Source organism: Carassius carassius, unplaced genomic scaffold, assembly GCF_963082965.1.
Source record: "Carassius carassius unplaced genomic scaffold, fCarCar2.1 SCAFFOLD_119, whole genome shotgun sequence".
In the NCBI taxonomy this organism is placed as follows: Eukaryota; Metazoa; Chordata; class Actinopteri; order Cypriniformes; family Cyprinidae; genus Carassius; species Carassius carassius.
The window spans coordinates 55506-82500 of NW_026775151.1; the positions used below are offsets into that span (position 1 = coordinate 55506).

Consider the following 26995-nt stretch of genomic DNA (forward strand, 5'->3'; position numbering starts at 1 on the left):
ATCCAGCTAGAAATGTCTCTCAGACAAGCTGCAATGCGAGCAGCTACCGTCGAATCATCTGGTTGGAATGAGAAGTAGAGTTGAGTGTCATCAGCATAGCAGTGAAATGACAAGCCATGCTTCTAAATGCCTACCTAATGATGTCATGTAGATGGAGAAGAGAAATGGTCCAAGCACTGAGCCTTGAGGAATCCCAGTAGCAAGAAAATTTTGACTTAGAAACATCACCCCTCCAAGACACCCTGAAGGATCTATCTGAGAGGTAGGACTTAAAGCACAGGAGTGCGGTTCCAGAGATGCCCATATTTCTGAGGGTGGACAGTAGAATCTGGTGATTAACAATGTCAAAAGCAGCAGACAGATCCAGCAAGAGGAGTACTAAGAATTTTGAAGCTGCTCTTGGCAGTCACAGGGCTTCAGTAAACAAGAGCAAGGCAGTCTCAGATGAGTGTCTGCTTTTGAAGCCAGATTGGTTCCTCTCAAGGAGGTTGTTCTGTGCAAGAAACATAGAGAGCTGTTTGAACACAACTCGCTCAAGTGTCTTTGCAATGAATGGATGAAGGAATACCAGTATGTAGTTTTCTAAAAGTGTTGGATCTAGAGAGGGTTTCTTAAGCAGTGGGCTTGTCCGAGCCTGCTTAAATGCTGTGGGAAATGTACCAATGTGAGGAGAGGTGTTAATAATGTTTGTAAGAGAAGGTATGACTGAAGAAGAAATGGCCTGGAGGAGGTGAGTAAGACCTTCATTCATTTTCTGAACACAAATTAAGATATTGTTGATGAAATCCAAGAGCTTTCTGACCCTGCATGAGGGTGAGTAATTAATGACAGATTTGTAATTTTTGGGTGAACTATCACTTTGAGAAAAGAATATCAAGTTTGGATGTTGCTAGAATTATCTGTACTGTTAAACTGTTAATTTGTTAAATCAGAACCTGTAGAAAAGACATCAATATGACCATACATGCTAGCGTTTCTGTAATCTAAGTTAGTTGTAGCCTGTATCCTTACTCATTTTTTAAAGCTTTGAAAGTGTGGAGAACTCTTTCTTCAGTAAACTCTCTGTCAACTGACTGAACAAAATTTGACTCCTGGTTGTCATTTAGCATATCAGTGTCTATTTGTGGGATTTAACTGTAATTCCTCTACAAAGTCAGCTTGACATCCTTGACTTTTTCACTTTCCAGTGTCATCAGAATCCAACAGTATTTCATATTTTGGAATAAGAACAACAACAACATGTGATTTCATGATTAGATAATGTATCGTCATTTGCTCTCTGAATAAGAAATTTATAAGAATATTTTATTTTCTTTTTTTTTTTACACATTTCTTTGTCTTGGTCATAGAATGAAAAACACACACGCATGTAATAATAAGTTACCTGAATGTACAGTTTATGTGGAACATCTCCAAATGGCCGTAGTTGCTCGGCGTGTTTGCTGACACACTCCAGATAGTCCTCGCTGAACTGATACTGAGGGTTAATCAGAGTGAACACACGCTCAACTAGTCCTGCCCAGAAATCAGAGAGCACCTCGGCCAGACTCACTCTGCCCCCTGCACACACACACACACACACACACACACACTTCAGCAGTTTGTCCAGAATCACACAGGTGCTACTCCACAAACACACTGACCTGTGTAGAAGCGCCGCAGGTCTGAGAACAGCTGCTTGAAGATAAGAGCGTTCTGCGTGTACAGATGACCGTAAGTCTGCGTGAACATCTGATTCATTGATTTCTCTGCCACATCCATCATCTCCTGGAAAAACTCTGACAGTACAGGGATAGAAGCCAGATAAAAAGATCATTATCATTCTTTCACAAAACGATGTAGCCACCGTGGCCTTGACCAGTGAAATTAAAGCATCTGCAAATGCTGATTTGATATGTTAACAGATGAAATATATTTATTTTCACATTATTGTAAAAATTGTTTTATTGTGTTTTTTGTTCTGTTGTCGTCATTCTGTTGCACTGCGGAGCTTGTCATGAAAATAAATTCCTTGTATGTGTAAACTAGGGGTGTCGCGATATACCGGTATTGGCGATAACCATGATATTCACAGCAACAATTATAGATATCCTGTTAATTTAGTGTGTGATGATATACCGGTCTTAGCAATAACCGCAATATTTAAAATGAACAGTTCTCTTATGATAACACCACATGTAAATACTCCAGTGCCAGTACCTGGTTGGGCTCCCAGGTGGCAGTACTGTGCCTTAACGCTGACACTGTCACACAAGGAGGAGACACAGCGCTCGCAGCTACTCAGAGGAGAGCCGTGTTTATCAGAGTAAGTTGGCATTATTTTACTGGTCATAGAATGGGAAACGTTATATTAACCTGTTAACAGCAGTTTTCTGTGTTCATATATTTGATTAAAGGGTGATTATTTTAATAAGTAACGCGTTTTCTTTACTCATCTAGTTTTTGTATTTGCAATCAATACGGCCTGTGCGTAGTCACACTTTATTTCACACTTTATTTTATAACAGTTACATGATTAAAACTGATCTTGCTGCATTAAACTCTATAAAATGTTAAGTTGGTCACAGTGCCATGCACTGAATGCCTTATCTGCAGTCATTCTTCAATTAGGTTCATTAGTTAACATTAGTTAATTACATTAGTTAACATATAAATAACATTAATAATAAACAATATTTCCACAGCATTTATTAATCTTTGTTCATGTTAATTTCAGCATTTACTAATGAATTATTAAAATCGCAAGTTGTGTTTGTAAACATGAATGCACTGTGAACTTACATGAACAATTACTCCATTTTTATTAACATTAACAAAGATTAATAAATTGTGTAATGTATTGTTTGTTGTTCATTCATGTTAATACAGTATTGTTAATAAATGACATCTTATTGTAAAGTGTTACCATTAATATTTATTCATCATACTGTTGAACTTGACAGTATTTTCTCTCGTTATTTTATAGGAGCTGCAAAGAAGACAGAGAAAGCCAGTCTTGTGCCCTGCATTTATCAGTATCAATATTATGTTCATTGGGTGAAAAAGAAAAACTCAAACAAAGTAAAAAATCATTTGACTTATCTTTTCCCCTCCAAGGTTTCTATAGATATCACGATATATCGATATCGTGAATTATTATGGCCACAATAACCGTGATCGAATATCGTGACAGCCCTAGTGTAAACATACCTGGCAATAAAGTTCATTCTGATTCTGAAAGACTTCCTGAAAATAGCTCCTGCACCACAAGCTGCGACCACCTCAGATCTCGTGAAGGTGTTGGTAGGAGCTTTAAGTGCAAATAGAATTCCTGTTCCTATACCATCAGTATTCCGCGGGCATCCATTGAAGTACAGTGACTGGAAACTTTTTCTTAGAAACACTGATTGGCCAGAAGAACATTCAAGATAAAGAGAAGATCTACTACCTCTGTAGATATGTAAGTGGCCAAGTTAAGAAAGCACTCAATGGATATTTCTTACTTGAAACTCATTCTGCTTTTGCTGCCACATGGGAAATTTTAGAGGAAACATATGGGAATCCATTCACAATTGCAAAATCATATAGAGATAGAGGGCTCTAGGGACAGTTTTGAGCTCAGATAATTTTTTGTATTTCTTCATAGTTGTGAGGTTGCCATGGTTTACATCAAGGAATTGGAAAATTTTGAATGATTGTAATTAGAACAGGAAGATTCTTTCAAAGTTACAGGAATGGTGAGATGGAATCATAGGGTTATTGAAATGCACAAGGAGACTAACCAATTTCCCTCCTTCAGCCAGTTTGTCAAGTTTTTGACCAGAGTGGTGAAAATCACCTGCAATCCTGTTACATCCTTACAAGCACTTAAACTAAAGTCGTGGCCAAAAGTTTTTAGAATTACATAAATATTGGAAATTGGAAAAGTTGCTGCTTAGGTTTTTATAATAGCAATTTGCATATACTCCAGAATGTTATGAGAGTGAACAGATGAATTGCATAGTCCTTCTTTGCCATGAAAATGAACTTAATCCCAAAAAAAACTTTCCACTGCATTTCATTGCTGTCATTAAAGAACCTGCTGAGATCATTTCAGTAATCGTCTTGTTAACTCAGGTGAGAATGTTAACGAGCACAAGGCTGGAGATCATTATGTCAGGCTGATTGGGTTAGAATGGCAGACTTGACATGTTAAAAGGAGGGTGATGCTTGAAATCATTGTTCTTCCATTGTTAACCATGGTGACCTGCAAAGAAACGCGTGCAGCCATCATTGCATTGCATAAAAATGGCTTCAAAGGCAAGGATATTGTGACTACCAAGATTGCACCTAAATCAACAATTTATAGGATCATCAAGAACTTCAAGGAAAGAGGTTCAATTCTTGCAAAGGCGGCTTCAACAGCAACTTCTTCCAACAATCCAACAACAGTTTTGTGAAGAACAATGCATTTTCCAGCACGATGGAGCACCGTGCCATAAGGCAAAAGTGATAACTAAGTGGCTCGGGGACCAGAATGTTGAAATTTCGGGTCCATGGCCTGGAAACTCCCCAGATCTTAATCCCATTGAGAACTTGTGGTCAATCCTCAAGAAGGGGGAAAAACAAAAACCCACTAATTCTGACAAACTCCAAGAAGTGATTATGAAAGAATGGGTTGCTATCAGTCAGGATTTGGTCCAGAAGTTGATTGAGAGCATGCCCAGTCGAATTGCAGAGGTCCTGAAAAAGAAGGGCCAACACTGCAAATACTGACTCTTTGCATAAATGTCATGTAATTGTCGATAAAAGCCTTTGAAACGTATGAAGTGCTTGTAATTATATTTCAGTACATCACAGAAACAACTGAAACAATGATCTAAAAGCAGTTTAGAAGCAAACTTTTTGAAAACTAATATTTATGTAATTCTCAAAACTTTTGGCCACGACTGTAGGTTAGGTTGAAAATCCAAAGTTTCAAAAACGTCAAGTCTTTGGCATCTGATGTGAGCAAAGAACAAGTTAAGCTCAAGCTCTGTACTATGACTTCAAGGACTACAGTTGTAAGCTCTCAAAAAGTAAAAGACCTACAAGTTAGAGGTTTTTATTTCTGGTAAAAGGAACTCTTTACCACCAGTCTACACTAGGGAGTTTATTCCAGCCAACATAACTCACACACCAACAAATTAAACTGCAAAGGCTTGGTCTCTTTAAATCCCCTTCAAGATGAGATAGCACCTCTCCAGGATTGTGAAGTAGGTGTGCTCATCGGATATAACTGTTCACAAGTTGTCCTTCCAAGAGAAGTAGTTTTTGGTCAAGACCATCAACCAACTGAGCCTGGTTTCTCCCAAGGTTTTTTTCTCCATTCTATCACCGATGGAGTTTCGGTTCCTTGCCGCTGTCACCTCTGGCTTGCTTAGTTGGGGTCACTTCATCTACAGCGATATCGTTGACTTGATTGCAAATAAATGCACAGACACTATTTAAACTGAACAGAGATGACATAACTGAATTCAATGATGAACTGCCTTTAACTCTCATTTTTGCATTATTGACACTGTTTTCCTAATGAATGTTGTTCAGTTGCTTTGACGCAATGTATTTTGTTTAAAGCGCTATATAAATAAAGGTGATTTGACTTGACTTATGCACAGCGTACTGACCTTGGATGGAACATTGTTGGTGACGGGAATCCTTATGTAGACTATAGCGACGCTATTGGAACCAAGAATTGCATAGTAGTTAGGCAAGTGACACCAAGTATGGATTCTACGGTCAACCTTAAAACTCAAGTACACTATGTGAGTCGAATTAAAGTAAAATAAATTGGTCTTTCAGATATAATAATAGTCATTGAATCAGACTTCTCTGAAAGAGCTGGAAAAAACTGATCCTAAAAGCATGAATAACCTTCTCCAAATCCTGAAAAGACAAAAAGCATTTAAGTTTGGAGATGACCCGTAACTAATAAAATCTGTTCCTAACGACAGAATTGATTTGTTTGGACAAACATAATTCTGAGTCTATGATAATACCCAGGTTTCTAAACTGTGAGGAAATGGAGGGGAAATTATTGATAATATCCTTAATAATATAGTTTCTTATTTTTTGGGAACCAAAAACAATAATTTCTGTTTTGTTTTCATTTAGTTGGAGAAAGTTATTTGATAACCATTTTTTAATATCTCAGAAACATTCCAGCAATGGTTGAATGGAATCACCAGCTTTTAGCAGGCGGTAAAACCGTGTATCATTAACATATAAATGAAAAGAAACATTGTGCTTCCTGATAATATCCCCTAGATGGCGCATATATAAGTTAAAAAGAAGCAGTCCCAGAATATAGCCCTGAGGTACTCCATTAATAATTGGGGAAGATGATGAGCAAAACTTGCCTAGCTCAACAGAAGAAGGCCTATCTTTGCGATATGAGCTGAACTATAGTAAGTCTGAGCCCCTGATACCAATCAGATGTTCGGAACAGCAGATAAGAACATTATAATCCACAGTATCAAAGACAGCTGTAAGATCCAGTAAAATCAAAACCGCATTTTTACCGGCATCAGCTGCAACCAAAATATTATAGAACACTTTAAGCAAAACAGACTCTGTACTGTGATAAGTAGTGAAACCAGTTTGAAAATCTTCTAATAAATTAGCTGTATTTAAGAATGTGATCAACTGTAACTGCACAACTTTTCCCAAAAGCTTTAGAGAAAATAGATTCAAGAAAGATCATGTAAAATTTATGGATGACATTTCACTTGGTGATGCAGAGAAGGTTCCTGAAGAAGAGATTGACAACAGCCCAGTTTGTTATATTCAACATCCTGGAGTCCACAGAAACCAGGGAATATACGTGTAGTATATTTGACTGTTCTGCCAGGTTTCAGGACACATCCCTCAACGACCATCTGATCATTGGTCCTGACTTAACCAATGCATTGGTAGGGTTCCTGTGCTGTTTGCGAGAGGGTCTCATTGCAATCATGTGTGACATCAGAAAATGTTCCATCAGTTTCTTGTGAAGAAGCAAGATCAAAGATTACCTGCCATTTCTGTGGTGGGAGAATGGAAATTGAGATCACACTATCAGTCTACAGAATGGGACTTCACTTGTTTTGGGGTTGCCTCATCTCCTGGTTGTTGTAACTTTGGTCTGAAACATCTGGCAACTCAAGGGCATGGCCAGTATAATGAAGACACCATATACTTCATTGACATATACTTCATTCAAATAAATTTCTATGTAGATGATGGTCTAAAAAGTGTTCAAACTGAGACAAAAGCCATCCAGCTTATAAAAGGGTCAAGAGAACTTTGCTTCGCGGGCAGGTTAAGACTCCACAAGTTTGTTTCTAACAGTGGAAGAGTGATGGCAACCATACCAGAAAAATAACATGCCACAGTTAATAGATCTGAATATGGCTTTGAGTAAATTCAGAGTTCAAGTAAAACCCAATCCTCTAAGAAGATGGGGTGTGCTTTCTACCGTGGCCTCAATGTATGACCCCCAAGGGTTTATGGCACCATTTGTTCTTTTGGGTAAACAAATACTCCAGAAAATGTGCAAAGAGAAACTTAGTTGGGATGAGGATGTTCCAGAGAACTTGAAACCTCGGTGGGAGTCCTGGTCTGAAATGGAAATCAAGAGAGACTTCTTACCTTCCAATTTCGGCTAGATCACAATGTATGAGCTCCACCATTTTGCGGACACAAGTATTCCTGGATATGGGGAATGTACTTTCTTGCAAGCAATTAACAAGTCTATTAAAGTTAATTGCTGTTTGGTAATGGGAAAAGCAAGAGTTCCACCAACCAAGGCTAGAACTTACAGCAGCACAGTCACAACAAGTGACATGCTCTGGAAAGAGCTAGACATTCATTATCTAAAGGAGTACTTTTGGACAGATTCTACAGTCATTCTTGGGTACATAAACAATGGCACCAGACAATTTCATGTGTTTGTATCCAATTGCATTCCGAGAATTAGATCCAGTACAAAGCCTGAATTGGCTTATGTTGCCTCTGAAAACAATCCGGCTGATCATGACTCTCGAGGTTTGACAGCAGAGCAACTTAAAACCTAAAAATGGTTCACAGGACCAAAGTTTCATTGGCAAACGCAACTACCCGAAAGAGAATGCAAGTTGGGAAAAATTAAGGAAGATGATCCAAAGGTTTGCAAGGTTCTTGTGACTTAAAAATGCTGCAAAGGAGAGCAGATAATTATTAGATCACCTACATAAATTCAACTGGTCAAGAGTTGTAAAGGCAGTTGCTAGACTGAAACATAAAATCAAAGAGTTTAAAGATGTGAAGCAATTAACCAAAGAAAGCACAAGCCTGGAAGAAAAGAAGGAAGAACTTTTTATCATTAAGCTGTTTCAGAAGGAAGCATTCACAGATGAGATAAAGAAGTAAAGTAAGTAGTTAAAGTAAGTAGTTCCCAAGACCCAAAAGAGTAGGCTATACAAGTTAAATCCATTCTCAGCCAAAGAAGGTATCCTGAGGTTCAGAGGATGCCGAAGTCAAGCTATGTTGCATCCATTTGTCAAGCATCCAGTAATACTTCCCAAGAATAGTCACGTCAGTTTTACTTAAGCACTTTCACTAACAGGTCCATCTTCAAGGACGTGGAATGACAATGAACGAACTGTGAACAAATGGATAGTGGATCCTGGGATGTAGTGTTGTGGTCTCATCAAACATCTTTAAAATTTGTAAATTGCAGAAAGTATAGAAGGCCTGCAGAAGAACAAATATTGGGAGACTTACCACAAGATAGAATGGAAACAACTCCACCTTTCACTTACACTGGTATTGACTGCTTTGGTCCAACATATATCAAAGGAAGAAAGGAGCTCAAGAAATGTAGTCTTTTACATACCTGTCTATGTTTAATGGCTATAAACATAGAGATGATTGATGACAAGGTTCTCAGTTCCTGTAAGCAAGCCAGTGGAAAACACTGACGTTGAGCATGTGTTCAATGGATGTCTCTTCTTGCAAGGGATTTAAACATAAGATTAAGGTTTATTTAAGACAATTTCTTTAATATAGCATGCAGCCAACAAGGTATTTTGCTTTATATTTGCTTTATGTTTGAATTTTGTGTTTGAAGATCTTACAATCTGTTAGTTTGTTAATGATCTAGATTTTTAGGCTTTAATGTTAATGTTATCTGTGTGCACCGGGGGTCTGAGAGCAATGCAATTTCGATTCTCTGTATGTATGTATTGTACATGTGGAAGAACTGACAAAGCAGACTTGCCTTGACTTGTATGTTTCATTGATATTAAGTTAATGTGGTTTTGTATTCATTGTTTCATTTTCATGGTGGATTTGGGGGAAAAGCCATCAAATAAACCAGTAGTACGGAAACCACTTGTGCCAGCGTATGCTTGAGGGCACTTACACTAAGGACTTTTGTGATATGCTTAACACTTAATTGATTGTACAGACATTATTGAAGAGAGCTGAACTGGAAGATAACATCACTGAATTATCAATGAACTGACTTTAGCTGAAAAATTACTCTTTGTTATTGTCTTCTTGCATCATTGACAAACTAATTTCCTGTTTGACTCTGTAAAGCTGCTTTGTCAAAATCAGTGATATGTAACGTGCTATACAAATAAACAGGACGACTTTGGCACAGCAGAATAATCATCATTTAGGAATAAAAACGCTTATGTTTGAATCAAAATCACAATCTTTTAATGATAAAGCCATTGTCCAGATGATGCTGTAGTTTCTGTCTCATGGGCGCTGAATGAAGGGCGTTTCATAAGTGTAAAGATGTTTACATCACAGTCAGTCGTTCATGTTCTCAATCAGACCCTCACCATCAAATTTGTGGTGTCTCTGGGTGAAGGTGGTGAGCAGGAACTGGCTGGTATCCTGGACTGCAGACAGGAAGTCAGCTTCGCTCTGCTGTGCAAGCGTGTCCTCCATCAGACTGGAGCAGCAGGTGTAATCACGAGGACAAAGACGTAGGTGCTCACCTGCCAATCACAGCACACACACACACACACACACACACACACACACAGGCAACACACACACACACACACTCACACAACACAGACACACACACCCCAAAACACACAGACAGAGGCAACACACACAGACAACACACAATACACACAAACACAGACAACACACAATACACACATAAACACAGGCAACACACACACACACACACACACACACACACACACAGACAACACACACATAAACACATGCAACACACACACAGATGACACACACACACACCCAGGCAACACACACAGACAACACACACAAAGAAAGTCAAATTCTTTATAAAGCATCGAAGAAAAATTCTGAATATCTTTGCACAAATACTATCTATTTTAATACATCTGTTTGCATATGTATACTTTTATATGAAATATCTAAATGATCAAAACAGGAGAAATTAAACCTTACAAAAGTCACATTTTCCACTGTGATCCGTTTACACTTTATTACATTATTCAGCTAATTAATTCATACATTTCGTCCATTTCATTCACTTACATAATGTATATTTCTATATCGACTATTTCTGCACTGTAGGAAGTAATAATGTATGTGAAGAGACAGATGACAGACGGGTGACTGACGGATCCAGCTTCAGTTAAAGCTCCATAAAGCCGCAGCCACCCGGGCTCTGAGGGGCGATCTTACCGCTGATCTGTGTGTGTGGGGCGGTGTTCAGCCCGTGCTTCTCTCCGTACACCCGGCGAGACTCTCCGCAGCTCCGCGCTCCGCCCGCGACGCCCCACAGCGCGATCACGCACACCAACACCTTCATCATCTTCACAAACACCAAGTCAGTGGAAGTGGACACTTAATCTGCGATTAAACACGACACAACTCGAACCTGCTGCGTCTCAGCGGAGCCGCGTCTCTCTTTGTCCCGGGATGATCGTGCACGCGCGCTCGTTCACACACACACACACACACACACACACACACACACAGACAGAAAGAGAGAGAGAGTGTGTCTGAACAATAGAAATACACACATCTTTTTCTCTTCGTTGGCTTTTTAACAGCACGAGACTTTTATTCAGCCAGATCAAACTATAATTTTGAGGGTTTAAAGATGAAATATAATATGCTTTTAGTCCTAAAAATCAATGTAAATAATTATGTGTATTAGAAATTATTCAAAGGAGCCAAGGGCGTTATGCTCCTAACAACAAAAGCGCTGATGTATTGGATTTCATTTGTCCTTTTTTTCGAAACATTGGCAAACTTCTTATCCATATGATCAAATATCCAATTCTCAAGTATTTGTGAGTAAATTGATTGATCATGTTAGTTAATGGCGCAGCTAAAACATTTAAATTAACTCACTTCTCCCGAAAGACAAAGGTTATAGAAGAAAAATAAACATCATTCACACACAATGCGTATCAAATAAAAAAACTTTTAATACCTTTTTAAGAGCTGCACAAATAAAATGAATACCGTATCAGCGAGGTAGGGCAATAGTAAAAAGTTGTTGTTTTTTCACAAAAACAAAGTTTTAGAAAATTACAGTTATGTCATTAATGACTCACCCTCATGTTCCAAACCCGTAAGACCTCCGTTTATCTTCGGAACACAGTTTAAGGGTGCTTTAATCCTGCCTCATTCATTCGGTTCGTTTGAGCAGGTGAGAAAGCAGCAATCACACTCAGGTGCGCACCAAACCAGCGTACAGAGACCTGTCGTCATGGCCAATGAGTGATGTGGATGTTGTCATGTGACTGCATTTTGGTTTCAACTGGTTGGGACCAAAGCAATCAGCAATCAGCTGAAAAATGCTACAATGTATAATTGTTTGCCCTTGGTTCAGACCAAATGAACTGAACTAGAAATGTGAAAGCCCCCTAAGATATTTTAGATTTAGTCCGAGAGCTCTCAGTCCCTCCATTGAAGCTGTGTGTACGGTCTACTGTCCATGTCCAGAAAGGTCAGAAAAACATCATCAAAGTAGTCCATGTGACATCAGAGGCTCAATTAGAATATTTTGAAGCATCGAAAATACATTTTGGTCCAAAAATAGCAAAAACTACGACTTTATTCAGCATTGTCTTCTCTTCCGTGTCTGTTGTGAGAGAGAGTTCAAAACAAAGCAGCTTGTGATATCCGGTTCACGAACGAATCATTCAATGTAACCGGATCTTTTTGAAACAGTTCACCAAATCGAACTGAATCGTTTTAAACGGTTCGCATCTCCAATACGCATTAATCCACAAATGACTTAAGCTGTTAACTTGTTTAATGTGGCTGACACTCCCTCTGAGTTCAAACAAACCAATATCCCGGAGTAATTCATTTACTCAAACAGTACACTGACTGAACTGCTGTGAAGAGAGAACTGAAGATGAACACCGAGCCGAGACAGATAACGAACTAAAGATTGACTCGTTGTCATGTCAGATCAGCAGTCTTCCCCATGATTGTGTAGCCTAGTGAACCAAACTGAGAGACCATGTTGAAGGTTCAGGAAACTTTTGCAGGCGTTTTGAGTTGATTAGCTGATTTGCATGTCACCATATTATAATTTGTTGAGATAGTGAATTGGTGGATTTTTGTTAAATGGGAGCCAAAATTAATAAAACTACTTCAGTCTGTGTGCATTGAATTTATTTAATACACCAGTTAAACAATTTGAGTTGAATTACTGAAATAAACTTTTCCACGACATCCTAATTTGAGATGCACCTGAACATGGATCTCTCTGGGCTTAGCCCCAGATATCCACTCGCTCTAGAACTGCCCCTGATGTATTGCTCATTGATGAATGTCATTAAACTAATTGGACCTGATTGTAAAGTATTACCAATGTTTCATTGGTATGCATTTCAAATCCTGCATTTCGTCCTGATTGCACTTAAATCAAGTCAGAACACAAAGTTGATCTATTTACAACATTTATTTCAGTGATTTAACAGATTTAAAAGGAAACTTGCTTCATCCTTATCACAACACCATCAGTTGGAAAGCTTCAAATGCATGGGATCACGTCCAGTCACTTGGTGTTCACACAAACGTGATGCGTGAACGCGCCTGGTTTATCTGCCACACGTTCAGCTCCTCGTACTCGTCCAGAGCGGCCTGGAACTGTGCAGGAGTGAATCCACGAGACACACAGCGCTGCTCGGCCTCGGACACACGAACAGACCTCATGGCTCCTTCACCGGCCAGCTCTCGCAGCAGAGAGAAGATCACGTCAGCGGGACGCTGTGCCCTGCAGACACACGAGAGTGAGCCACGGTCACGCTGCAGTCAGTGTGTGTGTGAGAGAGAGTGTGTGTGTGTGTGTATGAGAGTGTGTGTACCTGGTGTTGTTGGTCTTGTCGGCCTGCAGAGAGTCTTTGCTCATCTCCATCAGTCGCATGGCCTCATTAACATCCTCCTTCTCCACAACATCCACCATCCGCAAACGAGCCTGAACACACACACACACCTGAAGTCACATCAAGTGTGTAAATGTCACCTCATTCCACGAATACAAAAGATTCATTTATTTATTTTTTCCAAAGTCAGGTGAGTTTCAGTCAAATAGATGATTTGTGCCGGCACTGTCAGACCGAGACAAGTGCAATGCCTTGTGGGAAAGCCAGCAACTGCCCAAGTCTCCGCCTCTCAACACCAGCTAGTCTCTGAGATGTGTGTCGGAGCGCTGCAGTGTCGTGTGCGGTCAGTTTTGCATGGGTTTGCACAGCGGCGTGACCCCAGGCTGAATGCCCACCCCGCAAAGCTGACCGTCACACGACAAATACGGATCTCTGCGTGTCACCTGACAGACTGAACCTGCGCCAGCGCCAGCGTGTGTCGTGAAGTGCTGCTTCTACAGTAGAGATGAACACAGCTACCTGCACAAACAGCACTTTTAACACCCGACGGCCACATCAGACCAGCTCCAGAGATCAAGTCCTGCTGATGAGTGTGTGTGTGTGTGTGTGTGTGTGTGTGTGTGTGTCTCTCACCAGGGCAGTGGAGAGGCGCAGGATGGACAGCAGTGTTCGGGCCGAGGTGAACGTCGTGTCTTTGCTGACTCGTGCCTCTTTCCTCATCTCTACATACGCAGCTGTGATGTAATCTGACAGAGCCTCAGGAACCACCGGCTGCTTCTGCTTACACTTACTGATGTAACGCCTGACAGACAGATGAACGAACATCAGGTGATCCAATCAGCTTCAGACACACATCAATCACACATCTGCATTTCTCTGATTTCTTTGTCAACAGATGATTTCTTGTAATTACAGGTCAAATCAGGATTGGGACGATGACAAACATCACAATGTTGAATCAGCATCGAAACTGAATTACATTCAAAGCGGCTCAATTAATAACTTGAATAGTAAAGATCTTAAGTGTACATAAAAGAAACGCCAAAAAAATTATAGGCTAGATGTTTTACATGAGCTAAATTAAGCATACAAAAACATCCAAAATGTGAAATTACAATACAAGTGTGTGTCCCACCGCAGCGTCCTGGTTTACCTCATGAGCTTCATGTGGATGGGGCTGAAGTGTGTGGGCGGCTGCTTGCAGTGCTGGTGCACGTATGTGATGTGCTGCGCCAGACGCAGGTCGTTGTCTGTATCAGGTTTGTCCTGGATGAGCCACAGCAGGTCGAAGCGGGATAGCAGCGCCGCCGGCAGCTGGATGTTCTGCTCCAGGGTTTTGCGAGGGTTGTAGCGGCCGTACGCTGGGTTTGCCGCGGCCAGGATCGAGCAGCGTGCGTTCAGAGACGTCATGATGCCGGCCTGAGACAAACACCACACACGTGATCACACTCATTCAGGAGGCAGAAAACACCCAGCTCGAGCGGAGCGGAGCTCACCTTAGCGATGGAGATGGTCTGCTGCTCCATGACCTCGTGGATGGCCGTGCGGTCGGCGTCAGCCATCTTATCAAACTCATCGATGCAGCACACGCCCAGATCGGCTAACACCAGAGCCCCGCCCTCCAGGGTCATCTCACCGGTGACCGGGTCACGCATGACCGCCGCCGTCAGCCCCACGCCAGACGAGCCCCGGCCCGTCGTGTACTGACCTGAAACACAGCGCTGAGAGTTAGCGGCGGGACGCTAGCGGACGGAGGAGCGATGCTGCGGGCCACACTCACTGCGAGGAGCGAGACGGTCGATGTAGGACAGCAGCTGAGACTTGGCCACACCTGGATCTCCCATCAGACAGATGTTAATGTTCCCTACAAACACAGACGCAGTCAGTCAAACAGCGCTTCATACACACACAGTGTCAGGAAACATCACACAATCCTAATTCTGCTGTACAGCAATCATGCCATTACTCAGAACAGTGTTGATTCAGTGCAGCTCAACATCAGTGTTAAAGTTATTATCGGGTCAGATGTATTGGTGAAACTCTTTTCAAACACATGGTTTCAAAGCTGCTTTACAGAAAACGGTCTTATTTATAATGTTGTAGTGCTTTAATACAGAGCAAGTTAAGGACTGGGTGATATGAAGATATATATAGTGATCTCTCAGATTCAGATCTAACTCTACTGTATTTATGGTGTTTTCTGGCACATTTATCCATGCTACAGTGACTAACACACAACGGAGTGATTTAAATGCTGCTCTGTTTTGTTCAAAGCGGACGTAAGCTATTCTCAAACAGTCTGAATGAAAACAGTTCATGTTGTTGTTGTTACAGGTGAAATCTGATGTTTGGTCTTAATGGCAGGATAATGCCCAGTTTAGCTCCAAGACAGAAACAACTCTCAAAAAGCATCAATGAATATACACTTGATTATCTTAAGTGAATAACATAGGTCTATCAAAGAGTCTGATGTGAGTTTAATAATGTAGGCGTTTCATTTAAGTGTTTGAGTGATCCAGCATCAGTGACGGCCGTGTCTCACCCCTGATCTTCATCCCACGGGGAGCCTGCTCCACTCCACCCACCAGCAGCAGCAGCAGAGCCTTCTTCACATCCTCATGACCGTAGATCTCTGGAGCGATCGATCCCGCCAGCTTCTCGTAGAAGTCCTCCTCTACACACACACACACACACGTGAGTCCAGACACATCACAACCCTTATAAACCACACACAGACACGAAGCGTGTTACCTGTGATCTGCCGCAGCTCTTCATCACTCAGCTCTTCAGTTCCCAGCTCATCATCCTCAGTCTTATTCATCAGAGTGATGCAGTGACACTCCAGATACGTCTCTGACAGCAGACCCTGACACACACACACACACACCAGACATTATCTAAATACAGTAAAGCACAGAGCTCAGTCATGTAGCCACGTGTTTAGACACTGCATCCTAATTCACTTACTCGTACTACACCCTTACAGGACATACTCTTTTTGTGAAGAAACAGTACACACTTTAGAGTAAGCAGTAGAAGAGAAGGAAACTTTTGGGATAAACCATCATGTGACAACTGTCTATAACAGACCCTCTGTCAAATAATTACACGCATCCTGTCACTAGATAATTATTAATTTGCGCACCTTCATCTAAACCTGGAGAACATCCACCATGTTTGAGTGTGTAAAGTGTGTCACCTTAGCCGGCAGCCATATCACCCTGGAGCCCAAGACCGGTTTCTCACTGAAGCTAAGCAGGGCTGAGCTGGTCAGTACCTGGATGGGAGACCTCCTGGGAACACTAGGTTGCTGCTGGAAGAGGCTAGTTAGGCCAGCAGGGGGTGCTCACCCTGTGGTCTGTGTGGGTCCTAGCGCCCCAGTGTAGTGATGGGGACACTATACTGTCAACAAGCACCGTCCTTCGGATTAGACGTTAAACCGAGGTCCTGACTCTCTGTGGTCATTAAAAATCCCAGGATGTCTTTCGAAAAGAGTAGAGGTGTGACTTCGGCATCCTGGCTAAATTCGCCCATTGGCCTCTGACCATCATGGCCTCCTAACAATCCCCATATCCGCTGATTGGCTTCATCACTCTGTCTCCTCTCCACCAGTAAGCTGGTGTGTGGTGGGCGTTCTGGCGCAATATGGCTGCCGTCGCATCATCCAGGTGGATGCTGTACACTGGTGGTGGATGAGGAGATACCCCCAGACTATGTAAAGCGCTTTGAGTGCCTAGAAAAGCGCTATATAAATGTAATGAATTATTATTATTACCTGTATAGCCTGTCTGAATCCAGAGCGCAGCAGAGGAAGGAATATTCCAGAAATAGCCACGTGATCTCCAGGCTGTGCCACACGCGTGTTCTCTCCGCGGGCGTAAATGGTCATACTGCGAGGAATGTTTCCCACCGGCACCTGATCGCTCTGAGTGTTTAACACACACACACACACACACACACACACACAACACTCAGCATGATTTACACTCAGCCAGACAAACGTGACGCTCACACACACACACACACACTCACATGCTCCTGAATGCGCAGCTCCTGGAACTTGATGAACTTTGACCCGCGTGTCTGCAGGTACAGCCGTCCTCCAGACTTGTTGGTGACACACTCCTGACTGGGACACATGATGAGCGGCGTGAAGCTGGGAGAGGCGATCTGACCAACGGCAGGGACAGGACTCATGTTAACACACACACACACACGAGAGTTTAAAGACAGCATGCACTAGTGCGATGCGCACCGGCTGATAGGTCTCGGCTCCGCACTGATCGCAGGTGTAGGTGGCCACAGCCATCATGGGTTTGACCTCCGTGGCTCTGGTGACGATTCCCCTGACGGTCACCAGCTGACCGATGCTGTCGGCCTTCACATCACGCACCACCTTGGGCTTCAGCGTGGACGGAGGACGGAAATAAACCTCGCTGAGAAACAACAGACGATACAGTGAGTGTGTAGAGTATGACAGACAGAAGCATGATGACAGCTGTCACGCACTGAATTCACCAGGACACAAGTGTGTGTGTGTGAGAGAGAGTATCAATTACTCCGTTATATTCAATAACCATTCTGATGATCAACCGATCAATCCCAAGATTAATCTTTCAGTCCATATTCAGATGAAAAAAACTTCACTAAGCATTATTTGTAATGTGCCTACCATCCAATAAACATTTCTGTTTTGATCCTTTTATGCACTAATATATGCATTTAAAACATATTATATTTTTACTGATGTCATCCTTATTCAATTATTTTTCAATAAATTATGAAACAAGCTGTACACCATTTAAATGTTTATTTCAAAACAACAGAAAAAATGTGATCAAATTTAAAACGGCATCTTGATCATTTTAAGTGTTTAAAGAAGTCTTTGTTGTTTTATTTCAGCTTAGCACAAATCATTCCTTCGGATCCAAACAGGGATTCATTTAGAAGCCACCAAACACTTCCATACATTATAGTTATAATTTTTTATCTGCTTAGAACATAGACACTTTTTATTTTGTGTCACCACGTTTACTCATGTAACCGTCTTTAAACAGAAAACATGGAAGTGTTTGGTGGCTTCTAAATTAATACCTGTTTGGATCCAAAGGAATGATTTGTGCTAAGCTAAACGCTAACATAGTGCCGCTACAGTGATTAAGTGCACCGAGACGAGAGACGTACAAATCAACTCGTCTAAGTTGAGGGAAGAACAGTGAAATATGGAAAAATATTGACATACCTCCTTACATAGAAATGAACCAAATCTAAGAGCTAATGAATCTAACCAGCCCCAGTGTGTGTGTGTGTGTGTGTGTGTGTGTGCTTGAGTCACTCACAATCTGCGCATGAGTTCAGACGGATACTGGTTCCGGGGGTCATGTGTGTCTGCGGGGTCACGACCTCTGGTCTCCATCATCAGCCGGTGCTCAATATAAACATCCAAGGCGTCCTTCGCCACCACCTACAAAAAACACACACTGCTCAGACACGAATATATCTATCAGCAGGAAATGTTACTAATATAAAGTGAATTTCAGCTGTGTGAATGTTTATAACTTCATGTGAGCCTCCTTTATGTGGCAAATAAAGTTGGACATTTAAAGCTACTTACACATTTAACTATATACGAAGAGCTGCGCAATTATGGCTTACATTTGGGATTTTCGATTTGGTATATAGCATATATCATGTTATGTGAATGTACATGGATAAAGCTGAATAGTTAGCAGGTTAATGTCATTATAGACCTGTTATAGTTTAATTTTCTAGAGTTTCATACTGTACATCAAAGCTGTTGCGAGTATTTATTGTCTGATATTCATATAGATCTACAAAGTGATTTATAACTTCAGTATGGTCAGATGGCCACCTCTCTCTCTCTGTATTCAGGCAGCAGCTCGTGAACCGCATCCGCAAACAGTCCTGTGTAACGCTTGGCGTTCTCACACACGCTCTCCACCAGCTCAGGGTCTTCCTCCGCCACATCATCCAGATCCAGCACGAGAGCCACCTGCTCGCGGTGCGCCAGAGACACCTGAAACACACACACACACACACACACACACAGAGACACACACACGGGTGAGCGGGAGTCTGTTGATACAGCACTGCAGGAACCGAACACGCTGCAGATCTCACCAGCTGAGCGCCGTATTTGAACACCTTCTTCCCGGAGTCATCCTCGCTGTAGAACTCCTGTAGAAAGCGCTTGCACTTCTCTGGAAAATAATCACAGCAGAAAACCCACTATCACACACAGACCTGTCGAACGGCTCGTGTAAATTTTTAAGTGAAGAAAAAGTTTCCACTCCATATGAGCGCGCGATCACGCAGATGTGCAGAGGGACAAACATCAGTCACGTGAGCGCGCGCGGAGGAAGTGTAAACAAACGAGTGAAAGCCGAAACAAAAGCGATGACACTCTGCTTCCAGATTCACACGTTTACTATTAACGTTAACTGTACAACAGATGATAAATAAACGTATGAAGACAAATAGCGTTCAACTACGCAAATGATCGACGCTCCAAACAGCCTCGTAGTGGCTCGAGCAAAACATCGAATGGTGTCGTGTCGACGAACTGAGTCCGTGTTTTGATGTGATAGCGAACATCTGCTCTGATCGCGCGTCAACTCACTACACACTACACACGACTTCGCGTTATAAATTACGCGCGTGTAACGGCACTCGGTGGCTGCTGTTTTGTAAACAAAGCAGCACATGGCTCTGGAGCCGCCCTACAGCCCGCGCCGCTTCCGCGATCATTCCGCGTTTATAAACTAGTCCAGATAGAACGCGACCGTTCACGGGAGCGCTCCGCGACTCTGCTGTCGGCGATTGGTTCGCGTGGCCCCGTTTACAGACGAAACTTTTATGCTGTGCAGAACAGCGAAGTCTGACGATCACTGCAGTTCCGACCGATCGGAATAAACACACACGTGATTCTGGACGGATTTGTTAAAGTTTTGACTGAAAATAAGAGCGTGTGTCTGAAACCGAGCACGTGCTCTCCGCGCGCCGCCGCTCTTTGTTCCGAAACTCCATCCGGGCACTGCATCACAAGCGCGCGCAATACCCGCGAGCAACGATTAAACGTTAAAAGTTAGAAACGCATCTACAAGCGTAACAGAACAAACGCCGTGTCGCAGTAAAACAGCACATGTGTCACACCGAATTCACCCTAACTTTCTGCTCCAGTTCAGACACCAAATATGATTCATTGATGTTTTTATCTACATTTCACTTCATCGGACTTTGATGCGTATCGCCTCAGAAACAGCAAAATCACTTTTAACTAAACTAGAGCTCACTTCCCAACTCACCCTTCTCCGCCATATAATCCTTTGGTGCCATGTTTATCGCGGCAGTGTGGTGAAAAAGTCGCGTTTCTAAAGTAAACGTGTGAATATTTTATCTAGCAAACGTTTTCCTTACTGAAGATGCAACACTCTCGAGCGCAGCTGCAAAAACTGGCGCGAGTCTGCTGGCGCTTTCCACCAATGAGATTGCGTCTGCGGGTTGGCGAGGGCGGGGATCTTGTATGTGGCGCGAGAATCTTCCAAACGTAGTTTGTCACGTGGGCAGAATTAACCAATAACATCTGCGCTTTGAAACGGCGGCAAAACAGTCTGGTTGATGATGTCATGACGTGACAAAAGCGGCGAACGCTGAAAACATCCGGCGCTGAACGGAAAAGAAGAGACAGCAATTTGTCGTCAGATAATTGGTCATTCTTCCCTCTACATATCGCTTGTAATGATAATCATGTATAATCAATTGTATGGCATATGAAAGGAAATTAATTAAATTAGAAGACGATTTAATTTCTGTTGTCAAAAATTCTTTAACTTTGCAGAATGTACTTAATAGTTCTTTCAAAGAATATGAAGCTCTTGTTTTTTTTCTTTGAAGCAACAAAGTTGTATAAGAAAACAGAAAGGTATGGTAGGTGGTATTAATGGGTTTCGTTTACTGTCTATGGGTAGGTGGTATTAAATTATTTTGTTTCTCTCCAGTAGGTGGTGGAATATGGTCCAAAGCTGGTTCGCCAAACGCCATTAAACGTCAAAGAAGAGCATCCAGCAGCGCTGAACATCATACCAGAGAATGTCTAATAGAAATGTCCGTAGACGGGCTCTGATCATACATACAGTCGGCATCTAGTCATAGCTGGGGGCGTGGCGAGGGCGGAGTCGGCGTGGGGGAAAACACTGCGAACATCGTGTGTATTTGAATGACAAAAATGCACATATTGAGCGCTCATTCCCAGAGACACGTAGAACAATTTTAGTCTCTTTTAACTTTAATATTCATATACACTAGTCCATATCGATATTTGATTCATTTTACAGCCCTAATATAGATGTATTCATTCAAAAATAGCCAAATTCCGTGACGTTCTGCTTTATACAGCAAGTTCTATTTTTGACTGGATTCCGCGATTCAATCGTTTAGCAAACACAGACGGGGTGAATTTATGAATGAAAGTGTAAAAGTTCTGACACAAAACTAAGTTGCCAAATCGCCATTGGCCTATAGATTAATAGAAAGCGATAAATTAAACACATAATCCTATAAAACCAATTGAAATTCATACAATGTAAAAACAGCGTTAATTATGTAAAGAATATTATTTTAAATTACTTTCGAAAGTACTTTCAAAATGGCTTACTGACGTAATCACCACCGCACGTTTAGGTCTTAGTTTATCAATAATCAAAAACAGATTACAATTATTTTTGAGAATACAAACGTCTCTTAACACGGTTAGTCGCACTTGCTGTTCTTAAGTTAGTCATTTAAAGTCAGCTGTATTTGTTAACATTAGTGAACTAACAAGAACAAACAACGTACATTAAATAACCAAGTTTAATAAATACTGTATCAAATGTATCGCTCATAGTTAATGTTAGTTAATACATCAGTCAACAAATGAACTTTATTGTAAAGTGTCACACTAGAAAACTAGGTTTTGCCTGATAGAGAAAAATAAATATGACAAAACCATTAAATTATCAAATTTAAAAATTAGTCAGAAGAGTTAGGTAACCTTGTTTTAAGTGACATTAACCAATTAAGCAAACAGACACCGCTTTATCCACTAAAACTTTTATTTAGCTTTCAGTTTCAGTCACCAATTCAAGTAAAAGGATAGATAGATAGATAGATAGATAGATAAACCACTCATTCATTCATGCATTCTGTAGTAGCAGTCCATAGAACAGAATCCAGGAAACTCTTTGTCTGAATAGAAAGCTGTGAAGACCACAGTATCTACAGCATCACACATCTGCTGAGCTCCAGCTCCACACTGTGTGTCCTCCTCACATCTGGACGGACAGACTTCCAGTCAACCATACCTACACAAGAGAAAAACAAATGTTGAGAGATTCAAACAAGAAGTAACCAATAACTAGAATAAAATATCCAATAAAAAAAGAAGCACAAGTGTCTGAGAGATGCTAGTCTGCAGCCAGACCCTTCTCCATTATATTATAATAAAACTGTACTACTGACTCTTCACTGAGTACCAGAAGTACATATGCTTCCTGTGCATGGTTTCTAAAAGAATGGAATCAGAAAGTTGACTGGCACTCATCTATACCACGGGTTATACTAATATATACATTTACATTTATTCATTTAGCAGACGCTTTTATTCAAATCGACTTACAAATGAAGACAGAGTGGAAGCAATCAAAAACAACAAAAAGAGCAATGATATACAAGAGCTTTAACAAGTCTCAGTTAGCTTAACACAGTACACGTAGCAAGGGCTTTTAAATAATATAAATAAAAAGAAAACAGATAGAATAGAAAAAGAATAGAGCAAGCTATTTAGTTAATGTGCATGTCCCACTCCAGCATGTTGGATTAACTTCAGAAGAGTGAATGTCCTCCGAGTGCAGTTTGGGCGATGGTACAGTCAAGGCATGAGGATCTAATACAAGAGGCAAATCATTCAGAGTAAAGTTACTGACAGTGCTTGTCTCCATCTTCTAATGTTGACAATTTCCCTCTGAAGGAAAGTCAGTGTCTTTCTCAGGTGTGGTGGATATGCAATGTTGAAAGCAGAATACACACAGAAGGCTGTTATGAAGCTTCATCAAGGCTGGTGCACGGACACACATCTGCTCCATCTTCTGTCACCACACTGAGCCCTCGAACTATGACTGACATTTTACAGTCAGTATCCATCAGGTGTAGCTGGGTCCCCCTTTCATAAAATAAATAAATAAAAAAGAATAATAATAATAATAATAATAACGAGAAAAAAAAGAAAACACTTTTCCCATTCATCAGATTCTGTTCATCCTCTTTGGCTCAGACGGTGTAGCTACATACACTGCAGAACTGCAGAAACTATCAGAAGCTAATGTATAAGGTTCACAATATACCATGCATTTCATCTTCTTGTATACACTGATGAATCTTACATTGTTTTCTAAAACTATTGCTTTAAATGGGCTAAAAAGGTACATTAGAATAAAATATTACCTGAAAAGATTTGAAACATGATATTTTACAGTTAATGAGTTTTTCTTTAATATACTCACTCCAGCAGGTGTCCTGAAGTATAAGTATTTTTTGAGTACATCCTCCACAGAGATTCCCCTGTGCTTTCTCAGCGTCTCCAGGAGCATGTTCCTGTCGTGTGGTCTCTGACCGTCCATGTGTCTGGATGTGTTTCTGATCCTAACTTTATAACACATTCACATGTGCCTCAACAGACACTGAATCCCCCCCAACACAAGCTTCCTTCATCAGAACAACAGAAACAGATCATGCTTAGACCGTGACAGATATGAGAAACATCTAAATACTTACTGAACAAGGTGCTTTAGATATAAAAAATAATAAAAACATTGAACTGCATAAACATTAAGATGATGGTCAGGCAGTGAAGAAGTGGAGTACATACTAAAAGAATTTAAATATCTTCCTTACAGTATCTTCCTTACATTAACCTGCACTAAGTGAAAATGTAAAATTGATTAACAGTGCAAAAATAAATGATGCATATGGCAGTGTGCTTACATATTCTACAATAACCTGCAAGTGGAGCACGTTCTTGCTTTACATTTCAGGTTTAGGGATGTGTCAGATGTGCTCAAAACACAAACTTGACTGATAGTCATTTTCCAGCAGTTGGACACCTGGCAGAAAGGTAGAAACAAACTCTAAATTACATTTTTTTTTTTTTTTACATTTTATTTTGTCTAATCGTCTTCAGATTGTGAATTGATCATAGTAAAGTTGCAATAGAGGTGGTAATAATTATTATACTTACAGGATGTATTCTGTACTCTCTTGTACAAAAAGGACGCAGATATAAACTATCATCTCTGAAGGATTCGCCGACGATGCACTCATCATTTTGTCTCAGTGTACATATGTCTGTCAACAACAATAAACTAATTACTAAAGCTGCAAGATATAACGCAAAGGAAAAATTATGATCGTATTGTAACTAACTTATCTTAATATACATATTTGTGGTATATAAAGTATAGATAAACGTATAAACGATGAATAATTACCTCACGTCTTATCGCCGCCACCTTGTCTAAGGAAATTACTAAATGTATATTTACTGCTGATTGGCCAGCACAGTAACACTCTTTTCACCAATGAGAAACCTTTCGGCACGCCCCTACCTTTCTGCAGGGCCGTGCAGAAAGGTAGGGGCGCGCAGAAAGGTAGGGGCGCGCAGAAAGGTAGGGGCGCGCAGAAAGGTAGGGGCGCGCAGAAAGGTAGGGGCGTGCAGAAAGGTAGGGGCGTGCCGAAAGGTAGGGGCGCGCAGAAAGGTAGGGGCGTGCCGAAAGGTAGGGGCGTGCCGAAAGGTAGGGGCGCGCAGAAAGGTAGGGGCGCGCAGAAAGGTAGGGGCGTGCAGAAAGGTAGGGGCGTGCAGAAAGGTAGGGGCGTGCAGAAAGGTAGGGGCGTGCAGAAAGGTAGGGGCGTGCAGAAAGGTAGGGGCGTGCAGAAAGGTAGGGGCGTGCCGAAAGGTAGGGGCGTGCAGAAAGGTAGGGGCGCGCAGAAAGGTAGGGGCGTGCCGAAAGGTAGGGGCGTGCAGAAAGGTAGGGGCGTGCCGAAAGGTAGGGGCGCGCAGAAAGGTAGGGGCGCGCAGAAAGGTAGGGGCGTGCCGAAAGGTAGGGGCGCGCAGAAAGGTAGGGGCGCGCAGAAAGGTAGGGGCGCGCAGAAAGGTAGGGGCGTGCAGAAAGGTAGGGGCGTGCCGAAAGGTAGGGGCGCGCAGAAAGGTAGGGGCGTGCCGAAAGGTTTCTCATTGGTGAAAAGAGTGTTACTGTGCTGGCCAATCAGCAGTAAATATACATTTAGTAATTTCCTTAGACAAGGTGGCGGCGATAAGACGTGAGGTAATTATTCATCGTTTATACGTTTATCTATACTTTATATACCACAAATATGTATATTAAGATAAGTTAGTTACAATACGATCATAATTTTTCCTTTGCGTTATATCTTGCAGCTTGCAAGCCAAGGGCCACTGACCTATATACAATCATTTATTACTAATATTATATTATTAATAATATATTAATATAATAACAGATTTTTTCCTTCAGTAGTCTTTTTTTTTTTTTTTTTTACAAAAAAAAAATTATTTTTTTTGCATTTAGACACAGAAGAACTTTGCCAGCTGAATATGACGCACTTGTCAAAACAATGATCGGTCAGTTTCCAGCCACAATTATGTCAGCGACGTAAGGACGTGAGTGTTTGAGAACAGTGTAAAAATGTTTAAGTTGAATTTCAAAATAGTTAAACTAACTTCATTCAGTATTTAAAGTATATGGTTTTTCCCAAATGAAATATAAGTCTCAGCACTGAATCCGGACCAGCGGGTGATGGATCTATAGATCAGAAACTTCTGAGCCAAACGCGTTTAAAGCATCATATTAGCACAGACACAGTGTTTGATCCGATAAATAGATGCGTTCTTTGTGGAAAGAACAAATGAACATTGTGCTAGATACTCTTCTCCACTGAACTGATCTCTGCAGCTGCTCTTTCTGCTCTTCTCCATGTCTTCATCACTCTCCTCATCAGATCATCTGAGAAGATCATGCTTTACATACAGCACACTTCAGTCAACGTTTGGCAATGCCTTAACTAATCCTAACAATGAGAAATACATTTGGTACAGAACTTATTAATCTTTGTTGACATGTTAATAAAATGCTCAGGTACGGATAAAAGATAAATCTCCTCATTTTAATAATGTATAAGTAAATGTTGAAATTAAAATGTATTTATTCCATGCTTTCGTAGTATTGTGTATTGAGTCTTTGTGCAGTTTTTTGTCAGTTAGATATACAGTTTTCATATGCTACACTCGCCTCGCTGCACTGTGGCTGTGTGAAACATCAAAAAACACTTGACAAATATATAAATGTGAATTATTTATTTTAACAAAAATAAATAAATAAACAAAACTGTTTTAACACTTACACCAACACCATTTTTAACCATCATCAGATCAAATAGTTATTTTATGCCCTTCTCATGCAGACCAACCTGGTCACATTAAAGACTGAACTGAACCGTTTCACAAGGATCTCAAAACAGCTGCACTAACAAAACATCCCATAATGATCCACTGGTGAAACCTGAACATGCGTCCCGGTCCTGGTTTCACTCAAACAGATCTTCCA

At 41.2% G+C, this 26995-nt stretch overlaps 2 protein-coding genes across 3 annotated transcripts in view; both read right to left on the reverse strand.

Moving 5' to 3' along the window:
• The window catches only part of gpc2 (glypican 2), a 34824-nt gene extending 23756 nt beyond the window's left edge, over positions 1–11068 (reverse strand). Inside the window, exons 1-5 of one of the 2 annotated variants that reach the window (XM_059547497.1) lie at positions 10850–11068; positions 10654–10783; positions 9810–9968; positions 1644–1778; positions 1385–1560 (exon numbers count right to left, since the gene is read on the reverse strand). In XM_059547497.1, coding sequence (XP_059403480.1) covers positions 1385–1560; positions 1644–1778; positions 9810–9968; positions 10654–10783 — 600 coding nt within the window. In that variant the 5' untranslated portion in view covers positions 10850–11068. Of the gene's footprint in view, positions 1–1384; positions 1561–1643; positions 1779–9809; positions 9969–10653 lie in introns of both variants that reach the window. The other variant, XM_059547496.1, reaches the window with a different exon arrangement.
• A 1812-nt stretch (positions 11069–12880) lies between these two features.
• On the reverse strand, positions 12881–20807 carry mcm7 (minichromosome maintenance complex component 7). Its single transcript, XM_059547495.1, has 15 exons — positions 20645–20807; positions 19461–19540; positions 19192–19356; positions 18659–18783; positions 17575–17755; positions 17352–17489; positions 17095–17244; positions 16071–16185; positions 15862–15993; positions 15100–15183; positions 14816–15027; positions 14473–14738; positions 13953–14121; positions 13302–13411; positions 12881–13210 (listed from the first exon to the last, which is right to left on the reverse strand). The coding sequence occupies exons 1-15, from the start codon at positions 20673–20675 to the stop codon at positions 13003–13005; spliced, it is 2166 nt and encodes a 721-aa protein (XP_059403478.1). The 5' UTR covers positions 20676–20807; the 3' UTR covers positions 12881–13002.
• Between the last annotated feature and the right edge of the window lie 6188 nt (positions 20808–26995).